The sequence below is a fragment of the Pelmatolapia mariae genome, linkage group LG1, assembly GCF_036321145.2.
Source record: "Pelmatolapia mariae isolate MD_Pm_ZW linkage group LG1, Pm_UMD_F_2, whole genome shotgun sequence".
Classification (NCBI taxonomy): Eukaryota; Metazoa; Chordata; class Actinopteri; order Cichliformes; family Cichlidae; genus Pelmatolapia; species Pelmatolapia mariae.
Window position 1 is genome coordinate 9,086,477 of NC_086227.1, and position 18,622 is coordinate 9,105,098.

At 38.2% G+C, this 18,622-nt stretch overlaps 1 protein-coding gene across 2 annotated transcripts in view; it reads right to left on the reverse strand.

Moving 5' to 3' along the window:
- Nucleotides 1-18,622, reverse strand: part of mapk8ip1b (mitogen-activated protein kinase 8 interacting protein 1b) — a 51,159-nt gene that overhangs the window by 15,154 nt on the left and 17,383 nt on the right. For both annotated transcript variants that reach the window (XM_063471106.1, XM_063471114.1), the window contains exons 2-4: nt 16,601-16,712; nt 5,624-5,881; nt 1,091-1,172 (exon numbers count right to left, since the gene is read on the reverse strand). In XM_063471106.1, the coding sequence (XP_063327176.1) occupies nt 1,091-1,172; nt 5,624-5,881; nt 16,601-16,712 (452 nt within the window). The remainder of the gene's footprint in view (nt 1-1,090; nt 1,173-5,623; nt 5,882-16,600; nt 16,713-18,622) is intronic.

Genomic DNA, 18,622 nt, shown 5'->3' on the forward strand with positions numbered 1-18,622 from the left:
TTTAAAATGGCATTTAAATAGCAGAGGGGCTAATTCAGGACAGGACTGATTTCAAATTAAATCTGTTTCATTGTCATTTAAATGTTAAAGGTGTGCACACAAGAAGCACTGCAAAATTGAAAGAATCTTTTCATTATATTTAAAAAGTAAAATCTCTCCTTACTTCTAGCCAGAATCACTTTGATTTGCAATTCAGATTGAACAGAGTTGTCTCAGATGGCTAATAAAACCAATTTAAAATGGTGCTTATAGGGCTTTGTGAAGACATAAGGTCTTATGTCGACTATAAAAATAAATGGCGGGAAGCGTGTACCAGAGGCACTCCTCTGGGCCTGTTTCTAAATAAGCGATCGCTGAAATGCCACATGTTAAACTTTTCCTTGCAGTTTTCTTCTACTCTGTAGATTCAGACTGAAACGATTAGCGGGCAAACAGATTTACATTTGTTTTTTTCAGTGAGTCTGACATATTAAATGACAAATCGACTATAGTGCTCGCAGTCACACCTAATGAAATTCAGTCCAATCCAAATAAAACCAAACTACCCAGACAGCAACTCTGTTACACTTGCCATTATTTCAATTTATATAATTTATAGAGGAATACAAGGGCATCATCTCACAACAATGTGCTCTAAAAGCTCTAAAGTCTGTCCCTATTGCTTGAATAGAGCATAAAAGTTCATTTCTCCTGAATTTGGAAGCTTGTTCCCCAGATTTGCCTTTAACACCTAATATTTACATTTTTCTAACTGTTGGCTGTGAATCTGGTTACTCTAGCTTTGGATGGTGCTCTTCAAAGAACAGCATCAATGGGCTATGACAGCCTCTAGCTAGTTTTGCACAATATACAGCATAGCCTCAGCTAGCTCAACTTGTCCCAGCAGCTAATCCAAGGCTGAGCAGTGTCCCCAAGGTTCAGAGGGACACACAAGCTGTCAGACTCAATGCAAATCACACACGCCCACACTAACTGAATGTTACTAACACAACAATGGATTCTGGCCAGCACATCCCAGTTATCATCAACTAAATGAGAAAATGTGTCTAAACTAAAACATGACTCATAAACATGATGTGGGGAAGCTCACCTGTTTTAAGGGGCGAGGATGAGCCTGAAACCTTCTCCTGCCAACTGTACTTCTTACCAAGGGAGTTGTTGTTTAACGTGTCCTGAAAAAGAAGGAAGAGGAAGGAAGTGGAGAGAAGGAACAACAGATGGAAAAAAGAGGAACAGAGGTGGGTTTGCTCACTGAATTCTGGATCCTGACACAACATATACAACTTCTCTGTGTGTGAGTGTGTGTGTCTCTCTCTTCCTCTCGCTTCTCTCTCACTTCACATACACACATGCACACACAAACCTTTTATTCTGTTGAATGAGCAGGAACTCTTTTGTCCATGCTCCGTGGTGTGCATTTAAAGGGACCTGACATTTACACAAGCCACTGGGAAACACACTCACGCAGTCAGACAGCCTCTTTAGGTTGTTTTGGGGGGTAATTGCTGATTGAAGTCATGAAACTTGTGAGGTTTCCTTTCTTTCTATACATTTCTAAATATGGAAATCAAGAAAAAATAAAAGCAAAATCAACCTTGTTACAAAAATCTATATGAACATCTTTGTGGTATCTATATGACACTTTCATTTCTAAGTACAGAAAAAGAGAGGTTGCTGATCATTGTCACTGATGAAAGGAGTCATTTAAAGAGCAGCTTATCAGTGATTGGTGAACAGATCCTAAAGGGTGTGGCTGCTCACAGTGACATCTCTGCTGAGTGCAGTTAAATACAACTCAGTGCATCCAGTCCACACCCACAATCAGTCACAACACAGACTGAAACACTTCTCAGCATGGTGTTAAATTTGTTCTTAAGCCATGTCTGCTAGTGGTTTTCAATTCTTCCTAAAAAAAGGTATCTCAAGCAAAACTTGTGGACTACATAATACATTAGAACGTATAGAAAGTCCTTTATTTGCACATTTTTAATCTCTTTTTAAAATATATGTATAAAAATGCAACAACCAATAAACTAATTGATCATGGCATCTAGATTAGGCTGAAGAAGGCAGCAGTGTTTACTGAAAATTTGGCATTTAGCCACCAAATAGGTTTTAAAAGGAATTATTCAAAACCTGCCAAACACGCTTATGAATCTAATCATTATCACGACTGATATATTTTGCGACTCAGTGGCTTATTTTAACCGCTTCCACAGAAAGACTATGGTTTAACACTCAGTTGTAGATAACAGAAGAGTTAAACAGAGATTTTAACAGATGGAGAGCTGGAAACTCCTGTGACGACAGCACGCACAAAATAACATCTTTTCCTCCTCCGTCCACCCACCACGTGTGACTCACTTTTCCATCTACGTGTAACAGGCGGAGACTGGGCTGTTGCCATGGTAAAGAGTGAATCAGCAGGTAGGAAACAACTGCATATATCTGAGGAGTCAGCTTCAGCGGATGGGTGAATCCATGACTAAAATCTGTGTGAACTTGATACAACAGAACACAAGCTTGCCAACTTGAAGTGTTTGGAGACCTCGGAAGCTGAATGAATGAGATGGGGCGCCTTAATTGACAGCTGTCGCAGCCTATCACAGCTGCATCTTGTGTCACCCTGCCATATTTGGATTTTCTGCATGAATTTCATTGCAAATTGAGCTAGCTATTAAAACCAGGTCAGCTTGAAACTTTATAAATCAATTTTAAATCACAATATGCTACTTGTTCTTGCTGGTATCTAAGTAGACCTTCCATATAGTCACACTGCCACACAAACACACATGCACTTCAACATATGGAGCATGCCCGATAAGTAATTAGAGTTAGATTAATCCTTTCTCGGAGGGACATCTGTCTCTCTGCCCACTGAATCACTTCAATTGGGAAGCAAAAGTGGAGACAGTCTGTAAAGCAGCACCCTCCTCAGTACTGCAAAAGATTTATTATACTGTGCATCTTTGACTACTCGATATTTCAAATACTATAACAACTAAAAGGTGGACAGAATCAGAACTGGTTATTCATTTTAAAATGGGTAAAGAAAACTAATTTTACCTCATTTATTTGACCACTGCACAAGGAAAAAAGGTTTTTAATGATGAAATTCAACCTCTTAACAGTCTGACTCAGTGTGGCACTATTGACATTACTGGATTAAAAAATACTGCTTTTGAAAAAAACCCTCAGTGTGTTAACGCTGATCAGAGATGCTTTTGTTCAGACACGGGACTTGCTGCCAAACGATGCAGAGCAAAATGTGCCGTATACTTTTGCATTTCTGCACACTCATTGACCTGGAAACAGTCGCCCAGTGTACACAACCTACTCCTCTTCTAACAATTCAAGGTCTGAGAAAAAACATTAATGACTGGAAATCATCCTAAATCTTCTGTCTCATTCCTGCTGTGTAAGGATGCACACTGTGAAAGTCTTCACTGTCATCTCTCTGTCTCAACTAATTTAGCCATGCTGTCTCAATAACAGAACGATACTTTAATAAATGTACTTCAGCGATGACAGATCAGTTATTTTTTTTTATAATGCCATGTGATCTTCTCAATCTATCCATTTTGATGGTATTTCAGACACAGATTTTGTTTTGTGTTTCGTTTTACTAAAACATAATATTACCCCGATTTCCTTGATCACACCTGATGATATTTTTTATGACCAAAAAGTATTTTAAATAATAAGTATTTAAGTAAAAACTTGACACCCGCAACTGCTAATGAATTTATCTGGTATAAAATGCAGCCTGTTGATCTGTGTCTTCACTTTCATTGCATGTATTAAACTTTTTAAAGAAACCTCAACAGTAAAGTATTTCAGCACTGGTTTAGATGTTTTTTTTCTAGTTGCTGTATAAAAGGTAAAAATGAACAGTGCTGGAATAGACAAGAAGATTTCCCCAGTTGAAACATAACTGAGACCAATTACTTCCTTTATACTTTTCAGTTTTGACAGCTCAAACAACCTACAGGAACAAAGTGGAGCACTGAGCAGAGCAGACTTTGCTTCCAGATCAAGTGCAAAGCAAAGGCAAATAGGCTGTAGACGCTTGGCTGATCGTGCTGACTGCCTGCACTCAAGGAGGCCAAACTCACTCACTGTATCCATTACTATGTATATGACATAGAGGTAGTTCTACATTTCAGTGAATCAAAGGATATATTTCTAGAATTCAAATGTAAACACATGAATAAAATGATTTAATTTGTTTTCTTGAATGGCATGGTTTTTCCTTTTTTCTCTCAAATTAATTCCGTCACATTAACAAGTCATGGCAAGAAATCCTTTATTATCTGAATTAACAGTGTAATGTATCATGTAACATTATTTCTGACTCTTTAGCCCATTTTATTGTATTTTGTTCGGTTATAAGGCAAAGTAACTGTATTGTTCATCCAACCATATTCTCTGAAGCTCTTTTCACCTAACAAGTTCTAATCCACTCACTACATGCTACTTTTCCTTCCCAGAACTGAAAGAAACGTCAGTGACGCTTGTGCAGGTGTTTTAACATCTCCTGGAGCTAGCTTAAGGTTTTGATTTTGTGCACATTAGATGTGTTTTATTTGAACTTGGACACTGTCCTCAAGTCAAGAAGATCAACATATTAGCAAGAGGCTATAATGATGAATGTCCTGGTCTAGTAATCGTTACAGGTATAAAGGAGCAAGTCAAGAAAAGAATAAGATGAGCTTCAAGAACTTCAAGTGACTGAATAATTAATTATTAACAAACTATAAACATTACCTAAAACAAATCAGTTCAAACTTTAACTATGACAACCAAGGCTTTAATAACCTTTTGACCCAAGTCATAATGTTGAACAAAGCACTTCACAAAGCACAGCACCCTCATCACTATCTTTCACTCTGATGTCTACCACCTACTCAAACCACAACTATAACACTGTCATTATCAAAACTTAATTAGTAGATTGTAATGCTCAATTCTAAATTCATAGGTTTTATCAATGAACGAAAAAAGAAAAATCTAAATGTGTGTTCTATAGTACAAATACATTTTTTAAACACACCTTCACTGTCGCAGTAAACCCGAACATGGTTGCACACATTTGTATGGTTACACCGCTGCTCTTTATTGATACTTTACATTTTTTAGTTCCCATTCCAAAACTAAAGCCTAAAACTACCCTAAACAAAATGTCTTCCTTCTTAGTGTTGGTCCTCACTTAGCTTGATTTACATGGACACACACACACAGACACACACAGACACGAATGGTCACGAGCTCAAGCGCCATTGAAGCAAACAGAGACGGGCACCAATAGAAAAAAAGAAACGACAGTTGAGGCTATTGTTCAGTGGAGAAAACACATCCTGTCAGAGAAGCAATTGTAGTGAATCCAGTGGTGATGTCAAGTAGGTTATCCAGTTATATTTCCAATTTCAAACGTAATATTTGTGTGAGAGGAGGCTCCAATATAGGTGGAGTGAAAAAACACTGAAAGAAAAACACTGAAACATTCCCACAGTCCTCCCGATTACTCATCAATATTTGTCCACCTGCCACAAACTGTTTAACTGTGTGAGTGAATGTGTGTGTGTGTGAGAGAGCGAGAGGATAAGGTTAATTCAGACTATACCTGTGTGCGTGGCACGATTGGGAAGAGGTTAAGGGTCGTGGGTCTCTTGGGCCGGTAAGTATCCATGGTAACAGGTGCTGCAGGGTCCTTGGTGACTGGCGGAGTTGAAATTGCAGACGCCTTCGAGGATTCTTTGTCACCGCGGTAACCGTCAGCACCATCGATGAGGTCCAAATGCAGCATCTCTGCCTGAAGCTGGCCGACTGCTCCTAGCTCCGCCTTCCCCGACATGCTATTGGTTCCTCGCCTCACACGGCTCTGCAGGGATTGGAATAAGCCCGACATCAGTCAAGACAGGGAAGAGAGAGAGAGAGGAAGACAGTGAGAGAGAGTGTATGTGGATGGCATGAGGAGATTTAGCTGGCCAATTGGAAGCAACCCTGTCTTCAACAGGAACACACTCACTGCCAACACACAGAGCTGTTTAAAGCTGAGACGGACTATTTCTAGCATCAAGCTTTTCTACCTGACAGAATTTACCTGCAGTAATGAGGTTAGAGTAAAAACTCACTCTGCTCTGCTATTTCTCATTTTATCTTTATACTTTTAAAGCTTAGAAACCTATTCTAGTAAGAAAATTAGTACGTAAATTTCAAAACAAATTCATGATATTGACCCTGGAAACAGGGAATTGTTAAAAATATTCACGCCCCCAAAAAGAAACAGATATAATACCTCTGGCCTTTCGTGCAGCACTGCAATTGCATCAATTTGTTAATTGCTTTGATGATGAAACCTCTCAAAATTGATGACTCCGTTAGGCTAAACAATCAATTCATAAAACAAGAGTTGGAAAATTAGGCACATTTATTTACTCTAACGCTAATCATACACAGTGTGCAAGGTATGAGTTTGTTGGCAAAAAAAGAAGAAGAGATTCACTGCTGCTGAAATCAAACAACACACAAGCAAAGCATTTGAGAGACAGTAAGTCAGAGGGCACTGGGACAGTACAGTCTGCTTCACTTATCATCACTATCCCTGCAGCTACACATACAAAACAGACACACACACACAGCACATGGCAAGTCGTTGTTAAGCCTATTATAGTCTTTAGCGCTCTCTGTTTGCCTCACATACAGAGAAACCTGTAAAAAACACAAATGCAAATAAAACAAGAACATGAACAATGTTGAACAACTGTTTTGGAGGTCTGTCACCTTCTACAGCACAATCAGAAAAAAAAGTTATTTAGAGTTATTTAAAATTATAAATCTAAAATAATCTATTTAGTTATTATAATTTGAGAGACATGAGCAAAAAAACAAAACAAAACAAAAACAGTATAGTTGCTCTAGAACTAAAACCTAATTAAACTTAATGCTATAACATTTATTTTTGATACTGAGTAATATAGTATTATCAAACCTTTATTTATTTATTTATTTTTGTTTGTTCATTTGTTTTGTCAGTTTTAGCATCTATAAAATTTAGTTTGGATCCAAGTCATATTCTTTTTAAACACCTGTGCTAGTCCTGATTAGATCCTAGATCCTAGATCCTGAAGTTAACAGTGTTTTCTCTAGGCTGACTGCGGGGTGGGGCTGCAGTATTGGATCGCCCCCTCAAGGCAATGGTAGAAGAAACACTGGTGTAATTCTCAGCTGCCATGCACAGTCACAGTCACCTTAAACTATTTTAGGAAACAAACCTCACAAAGGAAACTCTGAGGAAGAGAAAAAAAAAACATAATTTAATAAGCTACTGTTCTGTAAACACTTCATACACCGAGAAATTACAAGTACCAGGAATGTATTATAACCAATATCGTAAACATTTAAACCTTTGTTGTAACAGACAGCACTCCTATTAACCGAATTTACTTGCTGCAGACTGTAAGGTGGCTGAATGGAATGGAGGTTAATTCATTTCTGTTGGCTAAGTGTTGCCTTCAAGCACATTTGTATGCAGTGAGACACTCATCCCAGATATCCAGAGGTCTCTCACTCCCAAGAAAGAAAGAAGCCTGCCTGTCTCTGAAATAGGACTGCTATAATGGTTTGCTAAACAGCCAAAAGCTAAAGTGGAAAATGTTCATCTAATTGCATTCATACTCAGTCCACATTTATTAGACTTATATGGTTTAGTCATTTACCCATACAACTGTTTTGAATCAAAACGAGGGCAAACGCAAGAATAAAAGCTCTTTTAAAAATACAGACATAAGCCAAACACAAAGATTGTCAAGATGCAGATATTAACTGTATATGGAGATCGGTTGTTTACTGCCGAGTATATATCAGACCATGGATTACTTTCAAAGATGATACAAGAAAGGACTGACACCAACATGTAAAAATTTTAAAATATATATTTTCAATAATCTTAGATTGCAGACAATCATGAATTCTATGTTTGGAGGGTGAATTTACATGTAATCTCTACTAGAGCTGTTTTTGTTATTTAGTCAGCTTGATGCCAGCTGTCGTAGATGGGATGGTTGCATGTCTAATATGATGACAATAAGTAACTGCAACAATATTTGGAATAAGCATGCTTATATACATTTACATGTGACAGAGCCATGACTTAAGTTCATGGGAACAGGCTTGAAGTGAGGAAGAAGAGGATATCATTGTCTTGTGAAAACACATAGTGAAAACACATAAATAAAACAATAAAACATAGGCACGACCCTTCATATCTTAAGTCTGAAGTTCCAGACATGAATTAAAATGTGCCTCCCTGCAACTTGAACACCTACGAGTTTTCTTCCCTTCCATCTTTGGCATGCTACATATGTGGCCAGTCTCCAGCCACATACATAAAATGTGATTAGACAGAACATCCATGTCCATCTCCACAACTGTGGCTGGGCAACATGATGGCTTACAGCTCTTATAGTGTTACTAGATTAATTCTTTATTTGTGAGAATGCATCAATTTGTTGGAAGACACAGTCACACCTTATTCAATGTATATTTATGAGTATAATTCTTTTTTAATGCCTGACTATATCTTTAATCCTTTTTTGATCATCCTGTATAGCAGGGATCAGGCACAGGGGGGATTGTGAGAAACTGGGACTGCTGTTGAGGGTCACTCCAAGATAATATTAATACTGAGCAGATCTGAGATCGGTTTATTGGTGTGGCCCTCCACAACAGGTTCAGTTTCTCATGTGACCTCCTCGGTTAATTAATTGCCCACTCCTGCTCCATAGCTATCTGTATGCTTATCTACCTTTCCATCCTCTTATCCACTTAATAATCTTCCATCAATCTATTATCCATCCATTTATCAACCATCCAGCAGTCTAATGTTCTATATTCGATTCTTGTTCATTCATCCATCCATTTCAGTCTAGCTGGCATTTATCCCATCCCATCTATATACCACCTTTCATCATTCAGTCTAACAGTTATACTGTTTATAAATAACTGATGTTGTTGATGTCTTAAACCTGTGTTTTTTTCACAGCAGAGATTATGGGACAATTATGCTTTTTTCTTTTAATACAACAATTACAACATCTTGTAATTGTTACATCAATTTTGTAACATCAACAGTTTACAAAATTGATGTCAATTTTGTAAACTATGGATAGACTTATAGTAATACCGGTGATCAAGCAGGGCACAGTTTGAGACCTGCAGCCTTCACTGCCTTTGCTTCCCAGCTAGTGTTGTCATGGTCACTACTGTTCATCGTTCATATGCAGTCATGATTTATCCAGCTATCTATTCCTTAAACAATCCAATTATCCATTGGTCATCTTTAATCTACAACCATATCCAACCAACCATTTACACACACTGCAAATACCTGTAAGTGACATGTGATGAGCAGTGAGTTTGTGTTATAGGGCAGCAACGTCATGTCAGTGTCTGTCTGTGTCTAATAACAACGATCCTCCCACCAATATTTTTCTTTTGTCTACCCCCACTCTCCTTCACTTCACCTTTTCACCTGCTAAAAATCAATGCCTCCTAATGGAGCCTGCAAATGCTCTTCTCCTCTTCTTGTTTATGATCAGAAATTATTACTGGACTCTGAAGAGCCCTGCCCCCTGTTGCTAGGAGACAAGGGGATCAGTGACTAAGGAAATGATGCTGCCTTGAAGACGTGATGCTCTTCTCTCTCCCAATCAGAGCAGCCGGAGCAGGGGAAACACAAGGAAAGACTGAAAATGTCAAATCACCCCAAACGTACTGCTCAGCTGCAAACCGAATGCCAGAAAAATAAAATATAGAAACAGAACATCTGAACCATACCGACTTTGAAAGGACCTGTATGTGTTTGTCAAATCCAGAGTTTTGGCTTCACTCTGCTCTTATAAAATCCAGTAAAGTATTGCATTTTATTTCATTTTATTAATGAACGAGCAGATAGATAGATATAGATATCTATATATATATATCAATTTGGCTTAAATGAATCATGCAGGAGAGGGTCGGGCCTTGTAAGTGTCTGTTCATGTCAATGGGAATACATAAAGGTAAGCACAAGGCTGAATATCAGAACACTGCTGTCATATCGGTTGCTCTTTATTAACAGTAGCAGAGCCAAACAGGGCTTCTCCTGTTTCTGTTTGCATTGATGAAGCAGCTTCCTCTCCACTCTTACCATGTGTGGATAAGATGACGTGAGCGGTATCCATGGGGGCAGTGTGCGTGTGTGTGTTTTTGTGTGTGTGTGTGTGTATAAGTGCCAACACTGCATGTATTTTCAGCTTTGACATGAGCAGTAGGTGAGAGAAACACTGTTGCCATGGAAATGGGTCTGCTTCTCCACTGGTGTTTTGCTAGACCCTCTTTCACTCCCTCTCTCTCTCATTGCTCCATTTATTTTCTATTGCTTCCGTCCTCACTCTCCATCCCCACTCTCCCTCTGTATATCACTCTCCTTCTACCCTTCTGGATTAAGGGGATCTGTTTCACTGATATTTATACAGGTTCACCTTTAAAACATTTTTATGGGCACCTTATATTTTAAGACAATACTGTCGAAGTGCATTGCAGTGCATTACAGTGCATTACAAATATCAGTAATTGAAATAACACACAAGGGACATGACACCTTTTTATGAAGTTCATTAGCTCAGATTTTTCCAACTTTCTCTAAAAGGTTTTTCTCTTTTTGTTTCTGTAAAATAAAAAAATAAATCATTTCAAATATTTACATTAAGCAAGTGAATTTAATATAAATAAAGCAGAATCTAGACATAATACAAAGCCTTGATTCTCCATGTGTGGTAAATCTGTGTGTACATGCTGCTTTTTGTGTGTTTTTGCAGTCACTTAAATGTAACTGGCCATCCTATCTGACTCCACCCTGACATACGACATTTCAGCCATCCACACACGGCAAATGACTCCTAATCAAATCCATTCACCCTTACACTTGGGCATGAAAGCACTTCCCTTTCTCTCTCACTGATTTTTATAATGCATGTTGTCACTTTATGTCTCTCAGAAGCACTAAATATCTTTAAGTCTCATTCTGGACATCAGCTGCTCTCCATTAACCCTTCAAGAACCCTTCACGATAGCCATGTGCACACTAATTTAGATAAAAGCCAATTTTCTCTGTCTTCTTCAACAGGAGCTTCTTAACTGTGGAATAACAAGTGACTTTTGTTTCATGTTTGTGTGTTCACCACAAAATGAATCAAAGAATCTATTTATTTACATTGTCATAAGAGCAAAAGAAGCAGAAGCTTTGTTTGAGAAGAACATTTTGGGATAAAAGCACCTAAATAGCCTAATAATTCAGGCCTATTTGGTGGTAATTTGGATTTCTTCAAAAATATACCTACAATCTTGTTGATCATGACATCTCCTCAGGCGCAGGAGTGTTGTTGTCCAGATGGCAGAGACTTTATGGGTGAAATGCACGTGGTTAGCTACAATGATTAATATCAGTTAGCTCAGCTTTTATGTGCTTTTATATTAAGTTTATATTTATTATCACATACTGTATACCCCAATAAAATGTCAGGAAATTATGGAAAAATATATATCTTTTCTACCCAAGTCTAATAAAAAGAGATATAAATCAAAGAGAGATTCTGATACAGAAGGAAAAAAAAACACACCCATCTGTCTCCCTGTGTTAGCCCTGTGACAGACTGGGGACCTGTCCAGGGTGAACCTTGCATCTTGCCCTGTGGTACCAGGGATACCCCCCCGCGACCCTGATAAGAATAAGCGGATGAGAATGGGTGGATCCCGTCCCGTCCCGTCCCATCCCGTCCCATCAATTATTTGAAGTACTGTACAAAATATCTTGTTCCTACCACTATTAACACTACTTTCAATCTGTGCTTACTTCTGCCTCTGGTGGCCAATTTGGGCCTATTTTTAACCCTAGAACACTTTCGCTGGGTGATTTTCACCCGAGCAAATACATTTACATGATTTCTCTCTCCTGCAGCTGTTAGTGTGTCGAGGAGATTGTGCCTTCACCAGAGAAGTCTCAAATGTCCCAGGAATGGGTGTATCAAAGACCAGCTTTCCAGGGTCATTTTTTCTTTTTTAGGAATTTTTTGTTCTTGAATTCCAGATTTTTCTGTAATTTTGGAGCATTATTTTAGCATCCCCCCATGACACTTTTTTTCATTTTGTTAGACATGGCACAGTTGAAAGTAAAAGCTGACCACTCTGATTTGTCATGTGTTTGATATATTTTGATGACAAGTACTTTTTGTTGGTCATATTATATCGGGTAAAAATCACCCGGCATTAGTGATTGTGTTACTATTTATAGCGATAGTGTTCTAGGGTTAATCAGCCAAGCTACAGGACTGAACAAGCCCCAGAGGAGACATGGCTATGTGGTCGATGGTATACGCCTGTGGCAATGGGACTGAAAACACGTGAACTTAAAGATTAAAAGTTCAGGGGGAGAACTTCTGTCCTTATAATGTTGTTAGCCCACTGTCCATCCACCCACCGAGCAAATACCACAGTGCACACCTCTGTGGCCCCCTACTCAGGCAGACACCACACATGTCTGGTGTGTGTGATGTTCCTTCCATGTGACCGTTCATTATTGATGAGACCAGATACATTTTCAGTCTCCCATCGGATGATGAGATCACTGATGAATTCAGCTCTGTGTGTGTGTGTGTGTGTGTGTGTGAGTGTGTGTGTGTGTGTGTGTGTGTGAGGGCTCCCTACCAAATATTCTAAAGCTGCCCTGCCTCCTCATAAATTTTTAAAACAGACTGGGCCTCTAAAACTCTGTGCACTTTAAAATGAGAAGCAAAGACAAGGCAGTGCCCCTGAGGTCTGTGATTACAGCTGAAACATAAAGAATGTCAGTCTGTCTCATCAAGCTGATTCAGTCTTTGATCCTTGCTTCTGTTTTCCATGGTTAAACATTCTGCAAGAAATGTTTTCAAGCACATCATAGTTCACATGACAAACTGAACAAAACTAGAAGGACGTGGAAAAGAAGGACACAAAGACCAAATCAGTGGCTAATAAGGTTCTTATGGTTAATGTAATTTAAAAAAAAGCTGAACATTTACACTTCCAGCATACTGAGGAAGATGATATGCCATTTGTTGCATTTGTGTCTACTATGGTTGTCAAAAAACCTCAGATGTTAACTGATAATAAAACTAATGTTTAAATACTAAATTAATCATTTGCAACAAAAATGATTTTTTAAAAATTGCCATCTTTACCTCCTCCAACTGGCACAACAAGTACAGAGCCCCTCCCATCACTTACAGCTAAAGGAATTTAAAGAGGAAAGCATCTACTTTAAGAACATTGAAGTATTAAACCGCTATTATAAATGCTACCCTGGCTGGTACACATGTTAACTTGTAGTAATTATCTGATAGCCACATTAGCCATTTTAGCACAACTAAATACCGCGCCCAAAGTTAAATTTTTACTTTGCCATAATGCTCTTCTTCTATATTAATGAAACTATGTAGATTGTTGGGTATTGTTTTATTTGTTGTACCTTTTGTTTATTAGAAGATTCTATGATCAATTACCAAAATAATTTATAAAATTATTAAAACCTCTAAACTTAATCTTAAATACGTTTTTTGTTAAATCTAACTTATAAATGGGAAAATTTGTTGAAAACTAAGCAATCAACTACTTCAATAAATGACTTCTTCGCCACTTGGTAAATCTCTTCTTTTATGTGTAACTTTTTCTCTGCCAACTCTTAACGAAAAATGTTTGTTAGCCAGTGGCTACATTTGTTATTTGTCATCAGAGCTCGTTTCCTAAAAACAGCTTCCTTTAGTCTTAAGTGATGGGATTGAAGTTGGGCACAAAACAAATATAGAACAAAAAACATGAACTGAAAGAATCAAGCTGTGTACAACTGTGGGGTGGGTGTAGTGCTCTATGCAATATTAAATGGATGGTTTAAAAACCTCAATGAAAATAGCAGTGGTTAAAAAATAAACACTGTGACGTCTTTCTTTTTATTACTACAACCTCCCTTTGTCTGGTGTCTGTCAGGATTTCATGCTGGTGACAAAAACAACAATTTCCTTTATTCTGCTAGGTGCCTTCAGTGTAAGGTTCAACACCATCTAAAAAGCAAACTGCATCCTCACTGGTGAGTCATTGCAAGATATAGAAAACACTCAGAAAATCAACACATCTTGTTACTGACTACCACAAAAGATTATACCACTCTGTCCGGTTATGTACAGTACAGCTTGGGAAACCAGCATTGTTAAATACACAATTCACTAAGCGCTGGACTCAATTCCAAGCGTGTGTGTTGTAGCTGTTATCTATCCATAAGATCGCCAAGAAATTGTTAAATTGGACATTTTGCAATTTTTGTCCTTCAACATATAGCTGCTAAAATGATCTTAGAACAAGAACAATATACTATATGCGATCTACCCACTAACTATACCTTAACTTTTGAGTAACATCTAAATTTTCAGCCTAAATGGTCTCCTACAGGATCTGTACTGTCATTAGAAGAAAATTGCACAATAAGGGGATTGCATTTCTGTCCTTCTTTCTTTTTTTCTTAAATAAAACAACAGTGCAATTATTTTGCCCCCTAATCACTGGTTGACATACTGAGGAGATAAACAAGAAGCAGTGCGAGCGGATCACAATCTCCTGATTCTTATAGAACCTTAACAGCCTTAACTTTAACTTGCAAGTTTCGACCAGTTCCTTGCTCCAAAAGAAAGTTAATCTCCTTAGACTAGATATGTAAAATGATGTATGTATGCCGAATGCTTTGCTCTAAAACAAACATGCTTAGATGTCCAAAAGTGAAGATGCTTGGCCATAATGGACAATATAACATTTGGAGAAAACCAAACAAACCCTAATCACCCCATATCAATTATAACACCATGGCAGAGAGGTAATGAATGACTGTACTTTGCTAAGGCTTGGCCAACACTGGCACATGCAACTGGACAGTGATCACAAGGACAGAAGCAAATCTACAATAGAAAGACTGAAAAAGTATGGCCCAGTCCAAGTCCAGACATCAACTCAACTGAATTGCTGTAGCACAGCAAAATCCCGCCAACTTCAATGAACTGCAGGTACATGGTAAAGTAGACCAAAGGACATGAGATTTCCAAATGGAGGGGAGTGACATTACTAGGACCAGTGAGCTGTCTCTTCCAGCAGCAAAACAGTTTGTTTGCGCTTCCTGAGAGTGACAACACGTGAGATTTGTTGTTGGTTGTGCTGTGAGATTTGTCTTTTTTTTGCCATCCATGGGGCCATTTTGGATTCTGCGAGGCTCTTCAAGGAGATGAGTCATCTGTCTTCACACACATAGACACTTCCAGCAAAAAGTGCTCACATTCAGCAATGTGAGCTATAATTAGCTCCCAGGATAGCAAGACAAGAAAAAAAGAGTACTGTGTGAAAGAGTACTGGCTTTTAAAACCCCAAAATATTCCCACCACTCTGCATTATTAGAGTCATTTTTTGTCCCATCAGTCAAGTAATTGCCTCACTAAAATGATAAAATATAACTCACAGAAATAATGACAAAGGAAAAGAAAGATAGAATCTTATTTACTCAGACAAATGCCCTGTGAAAAGCCTCTCACCCTCTAGTTGCCTTGGTTACAGCAGTAGAGTTAAATAGAGGATGATGATCTGACAGAATAACAAATTTAACTCTATTTATTTTCTCCTTCAGCACCACTCCACTACTATTTCTCTTATAGTTACATGTATATATTCCTTACTCAGTTCTGTTAGTGACCCCCTCATTTCTATTCTTAAAAAAAAAAAACTCCCAAAAATAAAACTCTTGGTGGATTTCAACAAACAGTAAACAGCTCAGAGTGAATTATTTAGATGCCCAGGATGGATCGGGGCAATCGCATGCGATCACATTCAAAGTTTTTTCAGCGAGTGCCTCCGACACTGTCTGTCAGGCCTGTCTGCCTCGGGCCCCTGTTCTCTGCTGGCAGGAAGCTGAATGCAGCAGCTGTTCATTACAAAACACTACAGAGAGGAGAGACTGACCCTTAGCTGTACTCAAACTTTGACAGAGTGTCACCGAAAGGAGGCAAGCCCAATTTTTGAAGGATCGCATGATGAGGTTGACGAATAACACTGGAGGTTGTGCATAAGTGGAACGTACAATACAATATATATTTTTTTAACTTTGTTAGATAGAGTTAAAAGGCTTTGGTGTACGATCATTTTGACCTTGTTTGTCAGCGGCCTTTTCAAGTGGACGACCATCTGATGTAACTTAAAAGCTTCCCAAGACACTCAGAAAGTTCCTAAAGTCCCACCACAAAAATAATGTCATAATCTTTGCAGGAGGAATTAAGAATGCTTTCTATAAATGACAAATAGCATACACAAACAATCTGAACCTCCAACCCAGCTTTACATAACTCAGCGGATCCTCTAGTATACTGCAGCTCTCATTCAGAGCTGCTGATCATGTTTTTCACCAGCAGCTTATAAAGAATAACTTGAAGATGAACACTACATCTGCAGCTATGACAAGACATCTGCCAAGAAGCGGCTCTTCATGGGGCCATCCTACCTTTATATCTGGGCCATTGCAATTGAGGCTCATCCCACACTCATCTGTGATCTCTGTGATTTCGGAGAGGTCGTCATCCTCAAATTCATCAAGGCTGATGTCATGGGTCAACCTGAGTGAAAGGGTAGATTAGGGTGAGAGGGACAAGAAGAGGATACCGCATAGATGAGTGATATATATTTAAAAATATATATATATAATCCTCAAGCCATAGTACATCTCAGAATCTCTTGTTGACCCAGTTATTTGTATCTCCTATGTTCAGTCCAATGACAATTTGAATATAGGTCGCTAAAAATGACCAAAATATAACAAGCATAGGTGTCTACATTAATACTTATAATAGATAAACAGATCTAAATCTATTGTTTTGTGTCATAGTACTGTTCCTAACAAATGGAAACATGGCGTTTGACTCTTATACCACATAGTTTCATACACTTCACTCAGACCTCTAAGGAATTTATATTAGTATTAAAGCACTACCTGCTCGTTTAGAGCAGAAAACAATGAGCATCCAGGATTTTATCGGCCTGTTTTATTTTGTGAATATCTCCATCTGCTGTTTGTAAAAGTGATTTTCTTTTGGCACCACTACACTTCATTCATCACAAGTGGGACCAAAATTAATACACAAAGCATAACTCTTTTTCTTCTCCTTCTCATACTTTGTCAGTGACAATGAGCTATAGGGTGATTATTCAAGGAAAGTAATGTATTACACATAATTCATTATAATGTATCATGCTACTTATTTAAAGAAGTTAATGCCTTACACCACTTGTAACATTACCTTTGGATTACCCGTTGGATTCACTGTCACATAAAGCCACACGCTGGCAAAAATGCAGAACAGGAAACTAAGAAAAGTGAATTTGTGTTTTGCAGAGAAGTACGTCTTGAATGCTCCTGCAGCAGAAAGGGAAATGTACGGTCCTGCTGTCTGTGGCAGGATTCAATTAACATCCAGTAAACAATGCTTCAGTTTTCCCCATCTGCAATTATGGCTGCATGTTGTCCCTTTACCCTGCAGCCTCCGGGCGTAACAGACTGAGTCAGAGCAAAATGTTATTTGAGATGCAAGACAAAGACGACAGAGCATGGGAGCAAGCCGTCAAATAAACCTTGTAAACCTGTGCAGCTACCATCCCCCCACTGATGCATCATGGTAATGTCATTTCTGACTGCTAGCGTGAGTGTACATACAGCTATTACAGTCTTTAGCCATCACATGTCAGAGGATGGAAATAGAAAGTTAAATAGCCTGAGAAAAAGCATCTGTTACCTCCATAATGAAGCCCTGAAGGCGGTGGGAGATACGGACTGAAGGAAGGACAGAACAAAGTGAACAAAAGAAAAGAAGACAATGGACAAAAAAAAAAGGAATACATGTAAAATAAAAAAAACTTTTACAACACAGCTATACACAGTGTATGTGAGTAACTTAGATGACCTTAAATAAAACTACTTGTACTGGTATTTTCATTTTTAGGCAATTTGTGGTGAGGAAATATTGATTTACATCATCATTATCCTTAAATCTTTTTCTGACACTTATATATCATAGGTTAATGATTTTATTCTGACTAACCTATAGGTAAAAATACCTAAATTTAAAATGATGAAATAGTGTTAGTTTGTTAGTTTGTCCAATTACGTTTGAGCACTTGGGGGAGTGTGTAGAAAACTGGCAATAATTCCTCAACAGTTAATGCAGTACTTTTGGAAACCCACTCAAAGCCAAAATTCTGAACTTTAATCACATCTTAATTGTTTGGTTTGACGCACCCTGTGGTGGTGTACAGGGGCAAATACAAAATGTTAATAATGTTAGCCCTGCAACAGGTTGACAACCTGTCCAAGACAACCTGTAACCCTGGGCTATTTCACCACAAGTTTGCATATATTATTAAACTACAACTGAGGAAAATTTATCAAATACCAGACTGAATTTCAGAATATAAAGTCACCTCTTTTTTCATTCTTACCCCTGGCAAAATATGCCCTCTCTCTCTATCTTTA